Raw genomic sequence first — 20,511 nt, forward strand, 5'->3', positions numbered from 1 at the left:
GGATACCATGCGTCAGTTCTACATATATGTATTTAAATTGATGTTTCTTAAATATGTTTTTGCAAGTAATATAAGTTGAGCGCTCCCACACTAGAGTACTAGTGATTAGGGACGCTGTGTTGGGTTCTTGTGAATATATAACAACTTGGTGTTCAATGAAATAATATATTTTATATAATTTGGAATAATAGGTCTAATATATTTTATATAATTTGGAACAATAGGTCTAAACTCTCTCTAGTCCGAATATAAACTGAACTAAATCTGTTCTACTCGTTAGGATCTCCCCTTGAATGTCTGACTGGACTCTTCAGCCTCCTTAGATTGTCGATAATCTTAACTTATATTATATTATATGCTGGTGGAAAAACTTTTTTCTGATCTACATAAAAGTTTCGTCGGTTAAAGAAGATATTTTTGGTAAATGTCAAAAATGATTTTGCCAGTAAAGTTAAGGAAGCTTTACTTTTTCAACAAATTATTTTGAAAATTACGCCGTTTGGTTTTTATTTAGTTATGGTATTCGTGATATTTATATATGTTAAATTTTAGGTTTAAATATTTAACACAGCGATAGCGTTCGTGTATGAGACTGTGAAAGCCGATGGCATTGATTTTATGAGTTCGGTGCGGAGTTAGTCTGACTCTCATTGTGCCAACGCTAATCGTAGCTCTCCCTAAACGATGTTCCTTCAAAGCAGGGACCGTAACGATTATAACTTTTATAGGAAAAAATTAAAAAATAATTATTATTTTTTGATAAATTAAAAAAAAATTCTTTTTAATAATTAAAATTGATTTTTATGATAAAAATCAAAAATAATTATTACAAAACAATTTTATATAAAAATCAAATCATAAGTCTTATATTTGATTTTTATTATAAAAATCAAACATAAGACTTATGATTTGATTTTTATTTTAAAAATTGAAAATAAAAATTGAATTGATATATCTCTTGAAGTAAAGGAGCTAGATCATATATCGGCATATATATATGATCTACGCATTATTACCTTTCAGATGATATATAATATGTATGTAAATATGTACATGTATGCGTACATATACATTAATTATATACTTAGACGCTTTCCCAGGGCACTTGCGCTGTGCACTTGCTCGTACCTATTCAGCAGATAATGTGAGGGGGAGACAGATGTAGATAAAGCATAATCACTGTATATATGTACATACATATGTTTATATGTATATATACGTATTATTGTCACCTTTCCCTGCTCCCATAGATAAAAAATTTACTTTAGGCGCAAAAGAGTGAAAGAAATAGATTGAACTAGAGCATAATGACATACGCACAGTGGGCATCTATCGGTCAATGCATTTTATAAAAAATAATACCAAACCTAAAAATTGTTCAATATTGTAAAAATATCCTAAAACTTTGAATTCCCAAAGCACATGTTCATTTTTAAACGCCTATTTGAACTCTATTGAGGTTGCGTCTGACTGTGAAGAGTCTGAGGAAGAGGACGAACCGGAACTCAAATTGGCTATAACGGAGAATTATGGATATTCCCCAAAGCCAATAGATTTAAACGTGGATATTATGTGCTATTGGGAGGACAAAAAGTTCACATATCCACGATTGTACCGTCTTGCCAAGATAGTTCACTCGGTGCCTGCCACGCAGGTTTCGGTGGAAAGGGCATTTTCTGCGCTTAAGCTTGTGCTGACAGAGTTAAGGTCTAACCTAAGTGCAGACTCTATAAAAAAAATAATGTTCTTAAAACTAAATAAATAGTAAACTTATACCAAGTGTTATATCTATGGGAGCAAGGAAAGGTGACAATAATACGTATATATACATATAAACATATGTATGTACATATATACAGTGATTATGCTTTATCTACATCTGTCTCCCCCTCACATTATCTGCTGAATAGGTACGAGCAAGTGCACAGCGCAAGTGCCCTGGGAAAGCGTCTAAGTATATAATTAATGTATATGTACGCATACATGTACATATTTACATACATATCATATATCATCTGAAAGGTAATAATGCGTAGATCATATATATATGCCGATATATGATCTAGCTCCTTTACTTCAAGAGATATATCAATTCAATTTTTATTTTCAATTTTTAAAATAAAAATCAAATCATAAGTCTTATGTTTGATTTTTATAATAAAAATCAAATATAAGACTTATGATTTGATTTTTATATAAAATTGTTTTGTAATAATTATTTTTGATTTTTATCATAAAAATCAATTTTAATAATTAAAAATAATTTTTTTATAAAAAATTACCAATAAAAGTTTATCCTTTTTTTGAACTCGCCATAAAAAAATATCCTTATGTGTGTTTTCCTCTCTCTTTTTGGGAATACTTTTGAGCCTCAATTTTTTTAAATGCGTAACACTTATTTGCGGTCCCTGCTTCAAAGAATATCACACGAATAGTTCAACTCAAACCGCTCAACAGAAAACAAAAACGAAAAGAACCGTAGGTCGGAGCAAGAATATATGATTAATTTGCGAGCTATAATTAAAACATTTGTTATAAAAAACTAAAGTCCATTATAAAATCTCTAGCAAACAAATATGCCTATGTCATAGTCTTAGTATAAACTATACTATATATTGTATGATATTGAATAGCAGAAAGTGTCAATTGACTGTGGAGTGCCATTATTGAGTGGCTTGATTGCGAATTGATGATATGCTGTTATTTAGACCGCACACATAAACGGCTAATGACATTCAAATTATCAATCGCTCAGTCAAAGTGTCAAATGAGCTAGCCATTTAAAATCAATTGGAGCGCCAGCTATACAAATGGCCCAGTGCCAGGCCCGATTAGCATACAATTTCAGGCTTCTCAGTCAAACATAAATCAGAGCGAGTGACTACTGACTGGACGCGCCGAGCACAGATACAGCCACGTAACAGGGCACAACATACGCTTGGCAAGTTCCTGCCAGTTGGCAGAAAATTGTGCGTAGTAAATCAGTCAGACAAGGTGAAGCTTGACGATGGGCCCGGTGGAGCGGGGCAGTGCGGCAGCATCAGGCGAAAGCAGTATAAAACATCTATTTTTCAAAATGCAATTCGAAGAAATCAAACGGATATCGAGGGAAATTTATGTGCGTCTATTTAGCTTTGAGCTGGGCATTGAGCGCACGACCGAACAAATATTAAGTATACGCAGTGTGAACGTTGTCAAGCGCTGTATGTGTGCGTGTGTTTGTGTGTGTGTGTGTGCAGGCAAGTAAGCAGCACAATTAAATTGGATTTATGGTGCGCGTGATTACAAAATGAAGTTAATGTGCATGTACGAACACAATGGCCAAAGAGCGAACTTTGAGGAGCTGGGCGCCAGCAGAAGAAAAATGGTTCTCGAACTTTTTGAGTGCACGGAAATCGTACCTTGTTTGTCATGTCATCAATAAACTACACGACGAACGAGCAGCAGATGAACAAACCCAGTCAAGCCAAGCCAAGCCAAGTCAAGCCAAGCTATGGCAGGCCAAGCCAGGCCAGCCAAACAGATACAGAGGCGAAAGCAAATTGAATGAGCATATTAAAAATAAAAGGAAAAGTAATATACGAGAATATTTTTGCGAGGAAGTGCCAAGGAAATGGAAGTCTGCACGCCCAACTGGACATATTTCACTTATAAGCAGCAGCAGCGACAACAACAACAACAACTACTACAACAACACAAGCAACAAACTGAGCAGCGAAGCGCATCAATGAAATATTTATGAGTACCCCATGTAGATTTATGTATGTATATGTTGCCTGAGTGTCCGAACGGCGAGCGAATTGAAAAATTTATTAGCTGGATTAGCCGCTGGGCTGCGCTGTGCCACTTGGGTTAAAGTTGTTCAAGTCTGCTTGCCGTGTGAGCTTTACGGAATATTTGATGCGTCGACAGCCGCACAAGCTGCTCTTAAATGTAACTACATGTAGTTAACTTTTGTAAAATTAACCACAAAAAAAAAAAAAAAAATAAATAAAAATGAAAATCATTAAATTCACAACATCAGTTCAGCTTTGAATAAACTCGAATAAATAACAAGTAGTTCTTAGCATTCATGTACATAAGCATATTATGTATGATAAAGCTGTATTATTCTGTAATTCTTTAACTAAATTATTTTATTTAAAAGTATTGAAATTGATTTAAAATTCGCTTTCAGTTTGCTTTAGCGTTTATTTCTTCTTTTATTTCTGATCAGTTATGTCAAATATTTAGGCTTACGTTATTTATGGCTAGCAACATAATTTTCATTTAATGATAATAACTGAATATTTTTATTTTTATTATTAAAAATTTTAAGAAAAGAAAAGTCACTTTCATTTTTCTTTGAATACAAATTATTTAATTTAAATTAGGTAAATATATAAAAATAGGTAAATATAAATTATTTATTTTTTATTAAAAAAAAAAAAAATTAAAAAAATCATGAATTGATTTAATTAATTAATAAAAATACTATAAAAATAAAAATAATCATAAATTACCTTACTTTAATTTAGCTATTAAAATTTGAAAAAATTATAATATATTGCAGTAGAGTAATTTAATTTAATTTAAATTTAATTTCATTGCAAAATTTTTAAATAAATAATTATCAATAAATCTTTTATAATAATTCTTTTATATTATTTATGATTATTTTGTATTATATTCTATATTTAAATTGAATATGTAAAACAGCTTCATCGATTTAAAGTAGCTGAACATAGATATAAAAACTAGAGCTTTTTCTTCAAGTTTCTTTCAAGTTTAGTTGCTTTGTTGTTCCTCCAATTTGGTGCAGTAAAAATGCTATGCTGTTTGTGTAGTAAATGAGAGTAGTAAAGCTGCTACTGAAAAGTACAATACAATCCAAGTATTTGAGGCGTACAAGTTGACTGGCTGAGCTGGCTCATGGCTAAAGCCGGGACCTTTATTACATCAAATTGTCTGTCTTACTCAACCACAATGGAGAAGCAAGCAGAACAACCGGCAGCTTCTACTGACCACTAAGGATGCGGCAACGCACTGTGCCGAGGCAATAAAATAATATTGTTTTATCTAACTAGCTGCGCAGTGCACAGTAACAAAGCAGAAAACGGACAAAGGGACAGCGAGGAGGCAATGAATCGGGGCGGCCACCCGAAAGGGGGGTACAAAACTAACATCCCTTGGCGAGCGAGTAGCGAAAACTACATGTATAGGCAAAGTGACATTTGTATGCCCGCAGCTCCATCGTCTGTCGTTTGGCCGAAATCATCAAAGCGAAGACCAAATAATAAAACTAGGGAATGCGAAAGGAGAGCACAAAACTGCGGAATCAGAAGCCACAATGCGGCAAACAGATCGAATAATGCTCCGCAGCCGGCCGGGCGATGGAGTCGACTTTGCTTTTAGGCTGAGACTGAGGGCAAACATATGTTCATGGCGTTGGCATAAATAAGGCTGAATGCGGCTAAGAGAGGCTGAGAGAGGCTGAGTGTATCCTACTATATGCGCCATGCGGTTGGCTTGCAAACAGATTTTTCATCATTTATTTTTGTCTTCTCTGCGTGGCTCGCACGGCGTATGCGTGATAAATGCTTTCCATGTATGTGTGTGCTGTGTGTCTACTGTTGAAATTTCAATAATAACATTTGTATGAAGCTGTTTATGTCCTCGTGCTGGCAATGCTGGCGTTGCTGCTGATGGTTGACAATGTGGATGACAATCACGTCACATCTGGGTCTGAATTTAGCTACCCTCATTGCTCTCTCTCTCTCTCTCACTCTCGCTGCCTGTGCTTCTCTTTTTGGCTCGCATGTGTACTTGCTTGTACTTACTCGTGTTGGGCTTAGTAGGCGAGTCGCGTTTGCCTTTTGTTTGCTGCTTTATTTTTATTATATTCATTCGCCCCACACTCACTCCCTCTCTCTCGCACCCACACCCGTATGCCCACACATGTCAGCAAAAATCGTTTACGCTTCATTGTTTTACTCAATTTGGTTGATTTTTGCTGGCGGCTTTTTATTTATTTTTTCTTGCGGCTGCTCGTTTTGGCGTCTTTTGAATTTACTGTGAATTGTATGCAAAGTTTTTGCCACGTTTCCAACATATCAATTGAAAAGTGTTAAATAAGAAAAAGAAATATGAAATAGCTTCGCTTTCAGTGCTTGACTATGCAGCTATCTCGCCCATTGACCGAAATGATTATGGAGCCAAAAGGCAGCCGATGGTATTTCATCGATTGATTTATACACAAAGAGCTGACTGTTGAAATCAACTTTTCGGCTTAGTGCTAAGTCGATAATCAACATTCTTGCTTAGCCCAGCAAATAAACCTCTGGCTGTCTTAACTAAAATAAATTGGATTTCTTATGACTTAAGTCGGGGTTTTAATATTTTGAATATGCATTCACTCGATAAACAAAATATGACAAAATGAATGGAGACACAGTGTCTAGAGTTTTGTATATGAATGTGTTTGATCTTAAGCCTCAAATATAAGACTGCTCTATCGTAACTGAACAAGTAATCAATATAATGAAATTAATTTTCTTGTGCCATGATTTCTTCCTTTTAACAACTTGAGCTTGAGTGTAACAGAGAAGGGATAGTGATAATAATAAAAATGTGAGCTGTCAACGTAATATGCTTAGTGGATTTAATTATAATGCCAAATGCGAGCGGCTCTCTGGAATTATAAACATAATCTCTATAAATGCTTTACGCTTGAGCGATGGTTGAAATCGGGCTAGTTCGAGTCAAGCCACTAAGCCTAATGAGGCATTAAACTGCCGTTAAATAACATAAGCGCTTTATATAATCCAAGGGCTTTAGATAGCAACAACGACAACAAATATTAATGCGACACTTGAGTGCACAGAGTCACAGGAAAAATAAAAAATAAAAAAAAAGAGACAAGAGAGCACAAAAATCGAGTCAAGACGGGCCAAAATCTCGGGACAGGCATTAATTACGCGAGGATTTTCGCGCAGACACAAGCTGTAGTTGACTTTAATATTTATGGTCTGCGCAAAGAAGAAAAATGTGCTGCTTAAATAAATAACTGGCTGGAATGCCGAGCCGAACCGAGCCGTGCCGTGCCGTGCCGTGCTCTGCCGATGGCAAACAGCTGGCGGGCAATGGCGAGGAATGCGCCCACGCATAATTATATGAAAATTCGCAATAATTATAAATAATGCAGAGCGCGCTGAAAATGTTAACGCAGTGCGAGCAGTGGCAGTCGCCACATCCGACAATGCCAGCACCTGCTGCCAGAGTCAACGATAATGGTGAGTTCGGCCCATCGGCCAGCAGCATCCCCAACACCCACGCCACCCGAAATCAGTGAACTCCCACTCAGCAACTGCAAAACATTTCCGGTTCCGTTAAGGCGGCACGAGCTTTGGCTGAGGCGCGTAAAATTAAATCAGCCTTGACAGCGCCAACAACAAGTGAACACGAGTGGAAAACACGCTGCTGATTATGTTTCCCTGCAATTTCGCTCAGGTTGACGCAGTGGCAAATTCTATTTGAGCTTTTCACAATTTTCTCAGTGCTGCGCTTCTCGCAATAGCAATTAGAGTAGAGGATCGAAGTGCATAAACCTGTTCAAGTAGCTAAAAGGCGAACCATTGCCCCATACACAGTAACGAAATCTCTGCACGCTTTCTCAACTGGAAGCCAAGGATGAGAGCTCTCGACTACTGCAGCTGCTTTAGCCTGTCGCTGCAACCATGAAATCAGCGAAATCAAGAATTAAAATGTCAGATGACTGTGACTCCAATATATATTTTAACCTTAATGAAGCTTATCGAATCGCGAGCAGCAGATGCATATATCTCTTAAGGCTTGGGCTTATGGGACTTTTTAAATGTGAGAACGCGTGAAATTTAAATAAATTAAATGAATTATGAATATATATAAAATTAATATATATAAAAAGGAATATGAGGCTACAGTATTTTAACTCTTAATGTGAGTTGGTTTCGTCTTCAATATAAATTTTGTAGATATATCAATATAGTCTTATAGGTATATACAAAATAAATTGAATGCTTGTACATTCAATACAGAAAAAGACGATTTAGATTGCTTGCAACTTGCAGTGGCCGACTAGGAGATACCCTGTATATAGGCTAATATATTGCATAGCTTGCTACCTTCAGCATTTTATTTCTACTTCTTTTAGCTTCTTCTAGCCATACATACAAAATCATACTCAGTTACACCTGCAGCAGAGCACATATATGGACATATGTATGCATTCACATGCCACGTCTGTCCCTTTCATCAGCAATCAGACCTGAGTCAACACGATTTCACTTCTTATCGATACCTCTGTCGTTGCAGCTACTTCGTAGTCTGTTCGTAGGTGCTGTTGGCTGCTATCAATTCAAACACAATTCAACTGTAATTATGATTTCAGTAGTAGAGCTCGCAATGAATGTATATGTACGTGTACGTGTATTAACTACAATCTGTGATTGTCTTTTGTCAATTGACCATGCGTTTCAGTTCATAATTTCTGTGCCATTAAAAGAAGTTCTCTTACATGTTCTGCATCTATCTGTTAAACTGAATGAATATTAATGAATATTTAATTAATTTAAAATAATTTTTTTTTATGTTTAAAATACAAGCGAAATGAAACATATGTAAACTATACATTAAGCTTAATGCAAAGTACGCTCTATCTATATACTTTTTTTTTTTAAATTTATTTTTGACTGAATTTTGATATATTTTTGAATATGTTGACTAAATTTGGCTATTGTTTTTAATCGATTGGGAATAGCTACGGATTATTAAAAACAAACTTAATCTTCAGGCACATAGAGCGGGATTGACTCGATTGCTGGTATCAAGCATACTTCACATTCGCCCACATATCCTGTTTGTTATATATTTACACTAGAATATTAATATTTACCATGTTTCATGGAATTTCGAGTAAATATACGCTATCTAATAGTTTGTCATAAACAGAACTTTATCATTTAAATTGTGCGCATATGACAGAAAAGCGAATCATTTCTATTTTCTTCCACCTTGTTGTTTTTTCACACGATTCAATCTCTGTGTGGATTTAATAACATTTTCTGCCACAGTGCACGGAGTGCCGACTCTGTTGGCGGTAATTTGATTGCCGTGAAACAGACACATCCATAACAATACAATAAACAGATACACACACACACCCACACACATGCGTGTAAGTCCACCCACTGTAAAAAAATCTGTTGTTTTGCTTATCGCATGACCATTTCATAAACAGTCGATAAACAAAACAAAAAAAGAAAAAATTGCGAATTGCCCACTCGGCCGTTACCTGTGCTACGTATTTGTTATTTGTTGCAATGGATTGCTGGAATTTTATTTATGACTAAAAATGTCAACGCCAGATGCCCAGTCCGCCGTCCAACCTCCACCCCAGGGCGGGTCGACCTCTGCGGGTGCTATAATAAAAATAACATAATACGCTGCACAGAGCTACGGCACCCGTTGACCCCGCTGCTCCTTCAGGGCCATGGCCTGATTGCTGGCTTCGCTTTCGTTTTATTATGCAAGGGTCGCGCATTAGACTTACAACAGTTTTATGCGGCTTTTTATTGTTTTTTATGCGCAAAGTAATAGCCCCAACTGTAAACGTTTCATGACTCACTGTCTAGGCAGAAAACTATATAAACAGCATATCGGTAAAAGGGCTCCTGATCGAAATTGAAAATCTAAACGTAAAAGCACGCCAGGCTACGTAAGCGGAATGCCGTCCGCGGCATTTATCGGACCAATCAAATTTATCAGATGTCACGGCAACTCAACTGAAAATTTATTGTTGCGGGCATATTTTTTGAAGTGCCGTCACGACCTCCATGGCGTGTCGCTCCAGCGTGGAACTGTCGATAAGTTGCGGCAACTGCACTTCACCATTCTTCATTTAACAGCTCATCAAACAAAAGCAAAACAAGAAAAGGCTTTGCAGCAAAAAAGAAAAAAATGGCAACTCTCGACTTCCGACTGTTTGCTTACCGATAGGCCGGTTCATGTCAGCCATAAATATTTGTGTTATTACAGTTGTATGTTTATGTTTAATACAAACTGTATATATAAATAACAAATGCCTCAAATATGCATATACAGATATAAGTACATAGTTAATTCAGACCCAGCTCGCCAGGTGTATTGCTAAACTAGACTGAGCTTCATAAATACTTCTCCATATAGTTTGTCTACTTCGAAATATGTGTATTGCTTTTAAATTCCCTGTAACGCCATATAAAAATCAAAAGGCAAAAAAAAAAAAAATTTTTTTAATTTACAATTAAATTTGAGATCAGAAAAGGGAGTACCACATATGTCTTAATAAAAATATATTTTTAAAAAAATATTTAAAAATAGTATACAATAAGCTCACAAAGCGGTTGTTGGAGTACCTCATATGGCTTCAATAAACATTATTAAATATAAATATTAAAAAAATAATTGTATAGCATACTTTTATGGGCATTATTGGAATGACGCTCTACATACGAAGCTAAAATCTATATATACATATAGATCAATATACATTGATATTGAAAATTGGTTATACATTTTTATAGCATCTTTTGTGGCAGCACTAAAATTAAGCTTAAAATATTTATTCTGCAGCATACGCGCAGATATAAGATAAAATAAAAATAATTATAATAATAAAATTAAAAACAATTACAATAACAATAATAATAATAATAATAATAATAGTATTCATAATCATAACGTTAGCATACCCGCTAGCCTCTCAGCCCTACAGCGTATATTTCCGTGAAAAACTTGGCAATCAGTGGAGCATAATTTGTACAACAATTTCCGTCGTGGCCACCATCAGCTAAGCAGGGAATTGGATTGGACTGAACGGATGCCAAACTAAAGCTGGTTCCACTACCAAAGCCGTAGCCGGACACACGGATGGGCTACGGGCTTGGAACGGCTCGTTTACTGTCTGCCTGCAAAACTGTGGTCAGAAGTCGCAAGTGCGTTGAACTTCAGCGATGCGTAAATGTTTTCTCCGCCTTGGATTCTTTCTCTGTGTATGTGTGTGTGTGTGTTTATTCTCTTTTTGTGATTTTTGGCTGTAGTTTTGCGTTTTGCGCCGTAGGATATTTGGCTTCCCATGGACAGCGCAAGAATAACTTTACTTTGGCTCTGTGGCTGATTAGTACAATTTCAATTTTCGCGCGGACATATTTGTGCATAGCCAGGGGTTCAGTTTATGGTCTTGTCAGACCCCGTACAAAGGTCACTTTTGGTTTGATTGAGCAATATTTCTTTGTTTCCTTGGGGTGATTTTGCAGGAAATTTATGTGTAGCTGGCGTTCCTTCACAATGTTGCCCCGTCATTCATTTTTCAAATATTTCTTCCTCATCTTTTTTTGTTTGCCTTTTCTTTTAGTTTTCTTTTTCTCTGTTTTTTTTTTATTTTTTATTTTTATGATGAGCAACCTAACAAGCAGCCATACCACCAGCTGTGTTTCCAATAGCATATTTATAAACGTTAGGTATACGGTGTATGGTATAAATACATTCATATTTATTATGCGAGTCATTTCTTAGTGTCAGATTGAACGCTGAGCGTGCCTCTTTTCAAAGCTTAAAGATATATTCTTAAAGGCTATACTCTAAAGGCTACTGATTAGAAAGACTGCGTGGGTTTAGCTTCTATAACCTATTGGTCCGAAGTTCGATTATTTAAAAAGCAGCAAAAATCCTCTGTTTTTCTCATGTTTTGAATATATTTTAAATTTACTTATTTATTTTTTTAATGTTAATCAGAGCTCAATGACCTATACCTTAGTCTTTTAAATTTAAATTATATTAATTTTTTATGTGTGTCAGCGTTATCCTCAGAGAGACCTTAGAAGTATTCATTTGAATATTTATAATGCCCACGTTTGTAAATCTCGGCCATGTATTTAATCGTCTTTTATAATTTCAGTTTGAATTATTTATATTTGATTTCCCAGGTGCATTTTATGCTCTTACACACACGTGCTCTTCTTTGAAATCATAAGCTTATTCAATCACTTGGTACAGAAAATATTTTCCTCTCACACTCCCTCTCCCTCTCCATCACCCTCTTTCTCACGCTCTTCCTGTGGTTTGTGCTTTCATTCAATTGGAGAATGTGATTTATTATATATACCGTTTTTTAATCGAAAATAAAATGCAAGCTGTGCGCTTTTCAGCCAGCAGCAGGAAGACGTGCGCCCGCAAGTAAAGTGGAACAAAAATGAAAAACAACTCATAATGTAATGAAATCTTAACGTATTATGGTCTGATTGCTACCTTGGTGCAGCATTGTTTGGATGCCCTATGTTCCCTCCCACCTTGTGTGTATTCGTGTTGGTGTTTGCATTTTTGCGGCGAATGCTGCACGTAGCATTCGAAAAGAAAAGCGAAAACGTGAAAAACCAGAAAACACTTTCATCTTCTGGCTGGGCTGGACTGGACTGGTCTGGGCTGGGCTGCATCAAAAAGCAATTCGTCCAATTGCATTTGCAGCTTAAATCTGTTGCGGGCTTCACGAATAAGTTAGTGCTGAACTCACCTGTAGTTGGATTGTGTCGATTGAGATTGCGTGGCAGTGTCATGCAGTCGGTAGTGGCGCCACCAGGGCTGGAAGTGAGGAGGACATTGCCGCGGCTATCCACCAGGGCGGTGCCGCCGCCTGCCAAATTTAAGGCGGCTGTGTTGTTGCGTGCATAATTCAGAGCTCCGGAATGATGCAATTGGCTTGCCTTGGGCAAAGTCATTAGGCCGGGATTGTAGCTAACGCTGCTGCCTGACACAACAACAGAGGCGCCACCACCGACACCGACACCCACCGCTGTGCCAGTCACATTGCTGCTGTTGCCAGCCGCACCGCCAGCACCACCGCCTGAGCCGCTGCCGCGTCCAAAGGTTTGGGTGCCCCCACCACCACCCATGCTCTTGATTTGCATATGCTCGCGCTGTTGTTGCTGTTGCTGCTGCTGCTGGTGTTGCTGTTGCTGTTTGGTGCTGGTGCTGTAGGTGACATTGGCCAAGTTATCCGAGGGCTTAGCGCCATCCATGGCCATATTATTCAGCATGCTTCCACTGCCGCCTGCCTGTTGTGCTTGCTGTTGTTGTTGTTGTTGTTGTTGCTGCTGCTGTTGTGTTTGCAAGCCCGTGTTGGCGCATATATGTGGCGGCGGTGGCTTGGATGCCTCGTTGGCTGCTGCGGCGGCAGCGGCGGCTGCCTGCAGCAGCATGGCGGCCTGGCCACTCTGATCCTGACCATGGCTCTCGACATCCACAATCACATTGGCGCTCTGCGAGTGGCCCATGTGATAGTGGGCATGCTTGATGGGCTCCGGCGGATATGGTACCTGCTGATGCATGCTGCGCTGTTGATACTGCTTCTGCAGCGTCTTCACCTCCAGCCGCGTCTTGTCGCGCTGGTAGTACACGCCCGCAAATATCAGCACATTCAATATGAGCAGGCTGCATCCGATGGCAATCGTTACGCTCAGCGCCGTCGAATACGCCGCATACCCGGCTGCCTCGAAGCCGGATGCCACGGTCTCCGTTGAGGCGTTCGCAAGTGTTGTCGGTGCATATACGCCGCCTCCACTGCCCGTGTAGTTGCCGCCAATTGGTATACACGTTGTATACATATTGTTCGGTTCAACGGTCGTAACTATAGTAAGAGAGAGAGACAGGAAGAGAGAAAAGAGAGAGAGAGAAAGAAGTCATGAGTAATTGCGTACCATTGTTGCATATTAATATGTTGCTGTTGTTGCTTCTTGTTTGTCGCATGCAGAGAGACAATTACAAATTAGCCACCCAGTGGCTCGCATCGTATGCGCAATCTAGTTCCCTTGGCTTAATAAGCATACGACGCGTACGCCTGTCTCCAGCAAATGTGAATCAAGACGCATTGCACGCATCATGCGCCTCTTCATATTCAAATTTGATGCCTTACAATGTTATTTGAGATTATTAGCCTGAAAACCAAAAGCTAGAGCTATATATGTATATACTAGCTGGCCCGGCAAACGTTGCATTGCCCTCTATATTATTTCTAGGTAAAAAATTGTTGAAAGCTATGTTGTTCAGGCTGGGATACACTGATAAATTTATTAATCGGATTTTCATTCAAGCACCTTGTTGTAAACGACATTCTTCGTTTTTTGGTCGGGTGCAAGAACAAATAATGCGGATCGTTTGCCAACACGTGAGCATGCCACGTACAATTGACCATGAGAAAAACACGCATTTTCTAGATTGAGGCCACAAATAGTCAAAGATTGGCCCTGTGACTTGTTGATCGTCATGGCGAAGGCAAGACGAAGCGGGAAATGAATTCGTTTAAATTCAAAGGGCATATCTGTTGAGCTCATCGGAATCCTAGGAATAAGAACTTCCTCATCTTTAAATTTTCCTTTGAGTATCAACGCGTGAATCACATTGCTCATCAGTTTTCTTATCACCAAACGCGTTCCATTGCACAGTTTTGGTTGGTTTAAATTTCTAAGCATGCAAATCATGGAGAATTGCTCTTTTCATAGCTGTGTTCATTTCTTGACGCCGGTCAAGTTGTTCTTCCATATTGCCCATGAAGTATATTTGCAAGAATTTTTGCTGTGCATCTTCAATAGGTTGCAATGATCCAATGCGATGGCAAATCTGGCCTTGAATCTTTAAATTCAAAGCCATAGTTATAGTTATATTTACAAACACTATTTACAGAAATCTAACAAACTACATTATTCAAAATTTTTTTTTGGCAGTCATAGAAAATAAAATTTTTAACGTAAATTACCTTAAATATCCGTCTCCAATATTTTCCGCCCCAAATTATGTCATTTGGAAACAGGCATTGTATTTTTGAGTGTTCGCTAGAAAATGTCGTGATTCTAGTGTTTCGCCATAAAGCAGGGAACGCAATGGCTATGGTGACCGCTAATGGCAATGTCACTTTACCACTAAGGCAGCACAAACCGGGCGTTTCACCAGCAAACTTCAATGCGCCACAATGCTAGCAAACAACGTCCATTGGACCAATGCAAACTAAACGATTCAAGCTGTAATCAATGGTGCAATCATATCGAAACGCTGCTCGATTCAAATCAATCCTTGAACCATTTCTTATTGCCATTTCACGGGCTGCCTCTCTTTGAGAAGCACGAATTAAGGCCCTTCTTCCCTGGGTACTAACGCGGAGCCTTTCTCGGGCGATTTCTCGCTCTTCGTCAGATAATTGACTCGCGCTATTCCGTTGCCTAATTGCATTATGGGTCCGCCGGGAAAGATTAGATCTTCTAGGACGCGGCATTTTTATTAATAGTAATACTGCCCTCGCACAAAACCATATAAAACAATCGAGAAATATAAATATAAATAATTTACACAAATTTATGTTTGAGACAAACAAATACCTGAACTTTCGAGATATTTAGCTTTTGTAAAAGTCCAAAAATACAATTTTTAATAATTAACTTTTTTTTTTTAATTTCGAATTTTGAATTTTGAATTTTTTATTTATTTTTGATTGTTAGGTTTTAATCTTTTGATTTTTTTTTTTAATTTTTGCAGATTTTTGATTTGAAATATTTATAAAGTTTAAAAGTCCGAAAATATAAAAAGCCAAAAATACACTTTTTAATAATTACCTTTTTTTTTTTTAATTTCGAATTTTTAATTTTTTATTTATTTTTTGAACAGTCAGGTTTTAATCTTTTGATTTTTTGCAGATTTTTGATTTGAAATATTTTTCCTTTTGATTTGAAATTTTTTTTTTTTTTTTTTTTTTTTTTTTTTTTTTTGAATAGTCAGGTCTGCTCGAGGTCAGGAGACCGTAGACTGACTGACTACATTTGTTTATTTACTTCTACACTATTGTCAAAACTGTCACTGTTACCAAGCCTACTGGGTATAAAAAAAATTTGAACATTTGGGGAAAAAACCGCGTTTTTCAAGTATTCGGCAAATTTTTTCAGTATTTTTAAGACCCTATACTAAACTCGTTGCGGAGACAAATCCAACAAATCAAAAACCATGAAAATTGGTTCAGCCCAAATCAAGTTATAAGCAGTCTTCACTTTTACACAACTTTCTTTTATATATATAGATTAGTTAAATTTTGCTAGCCCCTTAGCTACCTTAAGATATATGTATGTATAAATATGTTGGTCGACAATCTAAGTAGTTGTTTAGTAGTCAGTTAGTTTACTAAAATAAAATAAATAAATAAATAAATAAATAAATATGTAAATAAATGAGTAAATAAATAAATATATAAATAAAAAAATAAATAAATAAATAAATAAAATTTCTGTCTAATTTAAAGCCGAAAAATAAATTTTTATTTGTATTTATTTATTTTTTTATTTTTGTGCGCTGTTTCTCTGATTGTATATTTTAAAATTAGAATATTTAATTAATCTTCCTTCTCTCTCAGACCAGAACGATTCACTCTGCGCAGCCTAATTTTCCATCGTGCTCTCACTCAGTAACACCTATGACTACGTGCAGCTACTGTTAAAATTGTTTTTCTTACAGAATAAGACTCTGCATTATCTGTATCACCTGTATCATGCCAGAAATGAGTCACGCAAGCTCACTCGTATTCTATAGAAAATTAAATTCACATACCAATGCTACTCGCTTCACCAGCAGCTTGTTCCTGGTTATCTAAAGTCGAACCTCTTGACAAATTTTTAGTGTTTGTAGGCTGCTGCCAAATTTATTTACAAATATTTGAGCCCCACTCTTTCTTGATTAAAAAATTTTAATTAAATTGAAGCTGGCTTTCAATCAAGCAACTATTCTTTATTCTGTTACCCAAAAAATACTAAGAAAAAAATGTCGATTTTTGCAAAGGCATATTTGAATATTCACACGTATACTATATATATTTTCCCATCAGATATCTGCAGCAACATCATACTATTTTTCGTCAAGTAAATATTTGATTTGCAGTTTTCTTGTATTCCGAAAAAAACTCTTAGATCTGCTTCAGCTGGCAATACGTTTGTATTTCTTTTATGTCAGGCTGGCAGGTAAGTTTTAAATTGAAATGCAAACACCTGCGAAAAAGTGATGTGCTTCACTGCTTTTGAAGTTCACTTCCTTCAAAATGTGTTTCACAATGTGCTCGAGTCTTCGAGTATTGTTTTGTTATTGTTGTCGCTTTGTTTGTTGTTTTCCTCTTGCTTTGTGTCTGACTGTCTCGTTGATGTGCCTCAAGTGCTATCTACACTTGGCATTGTTTTAAGCCAAGACTATATACACTCTCTGATGCATGTGCCTGTCTTCGTGTGTGTGTGTGTGTGTGTGTGTATTGAGTGTCGATGTCGTCTGTCTCAAAAGTTTTGCCTTTCAATTTTGTGCATATCAAACAATTCGGCAAAGTTCTGCACGAGATTAAAGACTTGGGCACGTATTTGCATAAATATTTAGACAATAAAACAAAGTGCCATAATAAGCATTCTCATATTGTTGCCCTCTTTTCCAATATTTCGTGTGATTCTCCACAGCTGCCAAGTGGCAACTGACTGTCGAGAGCTTTTCAATTTGCATTTCACAATGCCATTCAATTTGGCAAGTTTTTGTTGTCGACTCGTCGCCAAATCAACTAATCCGATTTTCGAATCAATCAACAGAAGTCAGTATCTGTGCTATGGGAACATTATAAAGTTTATTTATTTTTCACACCTTTTTTTGACTCACTCATATTTTTGTTATTAATAATTGAAATCATTGAAGTTGTATTTCCTGGAATTCAATTTCAGCCGAAGGTGAATAAGCAAGTCGTTTACTATTTATAGCCTGACATTTGCCCCTAGGGCATTGAGTATTTACAATTTATGATTAGGTCATTCTTGGAATATAAAATTGAATCATGAAATTATTGAAGAACATAAAAGAGCGTACACAGCCGGCTTGGTTGGCCCATTTTAGGGAAAAATAACTAAAAAACAGCTAGGTATTTTTGGCTAAAGTTCATTATTTATTATTTTTATTTATCTTAACAGCTCAGTACAGTTATTTGAACTACGATAGTTCTTAATTAGTTCTATAAGTATATATTATATATATAAATTATATTTATATATCTCATATGTAGTAATTTTCTTATTTTTGCCAACAGTATTTCTAACCCTAACTTGTCTATGCACAGCGTCAATGGCCATTTGTGGACACTCAACCTGTCACTTGACAGACTTAAGGAGCAAACACTTTCGGCCCCAGCATCAGTTCGTTTGCAGTTTCATGGCTAAATGGCCTAATCAGATAGCTTGCGACCCCAGCTAGAAACACATACATAAAAAAAAAAAAAGTCGAGCTATCGTAATTTGTTAGAGCATTTCTAAATGGACCTTAACTAAGCTTTTTATCAAAACGCCTCATTTTGCATTAATTTTCAAGTTGAAATACGCTCCTTTTGCCATGGGTAAATGTTCTATTTTAATTCCTTTTAATTTTAATTTTAATTTTAGCTTTCGTTTTATGGCAAGCACCGAGCGCTCGAGTTAAAGTCACAGTACAGAGGACAACAGCCGCCGCCCGCCTGCTCTCTCAAGGACCCTAGATAATTATGTACGAGGACACACGGCCGGCGCAGCTTGAGTCAGATAACCAAAAGCCCGAAGCCCCAAACAGAGATTGCCTTGGCCTGGTGCAGAAACAGAACCAGTGCCAGAGCCGGAGCCAGTGCCTAATGCCTAATGTGCCTTTAATTAGTGGAATGACAAAAAACCAACCATAAAATCAACTTAGGCTGCAAGTGGCCCGCCCCAGCTGCTGCCCCAGCCCTGGCAAGTGAAATGCTCGGCATGCAAAATGTTCGCAATGCTGCGTAGCCTCAATTAGATGACCTTGCTTCAATTAAATATCTGCCCGGGCAGCTGAGGCGAGCGACTGTCGTTCCCCCTGAGAAAGGGGCGGAAATATCTAAACATTTAAGAAGCGATTACCTCAAGAAACGAGCAACCAGCTCCGAGGCGTTATTTCAATTTGTGCCGACTTAATCTAGCTTAGAGTTTGACATTTCATCACCGAGCGCCACCTGAAAGTTGGCTAAGCCTTGACCTATCAGCCCGGGCCGTATGCAAATGTCAAACTGAACAACCAGCGGCATTTCGTGTGTTGTTCTTGCTTTTTTTTCCAGCTTAGCTGCTCTTGGGCACTACAAACTTTTTGTGATATTCTGCTGCTATCTTATATATTTTCATTTTCTCATCTGTATAAAGCAGGGACCGCAAATAAGTGTTACGCATTTAAAAAAATTGAGGCTCAAAAGTATTCCCAAAAAGAGAGAGGAAAACACACATAAGGATATTTTTTTATGGCGAGTTCAAAAAAAGGATAAACTTTTATTGGTAATTTTTTATAAAAAAATTATTTTTAATTATTAAAATTGATTTTTATGATAAAAATCAAAAATAATTATTACAAAACAATTTTATATAAAAATCAAATCATAAGTCTTATATTTGATTTTTATTATAAAAATCAAACATAAGACTTATGATTTGATTTTTATTTTAAAAATTGAAAATAAAAATTGAATTGATATATCTCTTGAAGTAAAGGAGCTAGATCATATATCGGCATATATATATGATCTACGCATTATTACCTTTCAGATGATATATGATATGTATGTAAATATGTACATGTATGCGTACATATACATTAATTATATACTTAGACGCTTTCCCAGGGCACTTGCGCTGTGCACTTGCTCGTACCTATTCAGCAGATAATGTGAGGGGGAGACAGATGTAGATAAAGCATAATCACTGTATATATGTACATACATATGTTTATATGTATATATACGTATTATTGTCACCTTTCCTTGCTCCCATAGATATAACACTTGGTATAAGTTTACTATTTATTTAGTTTTAAGAACATTATTTTTTTTATAGAGTCTGCACTTAGGTTAGACCTTAACTCTGTCAGCACAAGCTTAAGCGCAGAAAATGCCCTTTCCACCGAAACCTGCGTGGCAGGCACCGAGTGAACTATCTTGGCAAGACGGTACAATCGTGGATATGTGAACTTTTTGTCCTCCCAATAGCACATAATATCCACGTTTAAATCTATTGGCTTTGGGGAATATCCATAATTCTCCGTTATAGCCAATTTGAGTTCCGGTTCGTCCTCTTCCTCAGACTCTTCACAGTCAGACGCAACCTCAATAGAGTTCAAATAGGCGTTTAAAAATGAACATGTGCTTTGGGAATTCAAAGTTTTAGGATATTTTTACAATATTGAACAATTTTTAGGTTTGGTATTATTTTTTATAAAATGCATTGACCGATAGATGCCCACTGTGCGTATGTCATTATGCTCTAGTTCAATCTATTTCTTTCACTCTTTTGCGCCTAAAGTAAATTTTTTATCTATGGGAGCAGGGAAAGGTGACAATAATACGTATATATACATATAAACATATGTATGTACATATATACAGTGATTATGCTTTATCTACATCTGTCTCCCCCTCACATTATCTGC

The 20,511-nt window shown here is 36.8% G+C and overlaps 1 protein-coding gene and 1 long non-coding RNA gene across 7 annotated transcripts in view; both read right to left on the reverse strand.

Moving 5' to 3' along the window:
* The window catches only part of Nlg4 (Neuroligin 4), a 57,596-nt gene that overhangs the window by 12,661 nt on the left and 24,424 nt on the right, over positions 1–20,511 (reverse strand). For all 5 annotated transcript variants that reach the window (XM_089466814.1, XM_089466664.1, XM_089466772.1 and 2 more), the window contains exon 11: positions 12,566–13,678. In XM_089466814.1, the coding sequence (XP_089322940.1) occupies positions 12,566–13,678 (1,113 nt within the window). The remainder of the gene's footprint in view (positions 1–12,565; positions 13,679–20,511) is intronic.
* LOC149270323 (uncharacterized) lies at positions 14,086–19,234 on the reverse strand. 2 transcript variants are annotated; one of them, XR_016269718.1, is made up of 3 exons: positions 15,420–16,122; positions 14,804–15,333; positions 14,086–14,679 (listed from the first exon to the last, which is right to left on the reverse strand). It is a non-coding gene; the product is annotated as an uncharacterized LOC149270323 (long non-coding RNA). The 2 variants fall into 2 exon arrangements; XR_016269706.1 differs by having other exon boundaries at positions 14,804–19,234.

Source organism: Drosophila arizonae, chromosome 2 (assembly GCF_054131065.1).
Source record: "Drosophila arizonae isolate 15081-1271.41 chromosome 2, UAZ_ARI_1.0, whole genome shotgun sequence".
Classification (NCBI taxonomy): Eukaryota; Metazoa; Arthropoda; class Insecta; order Diptera; family Drosophilidae; genus Drosophila; species Drosophila arizonae.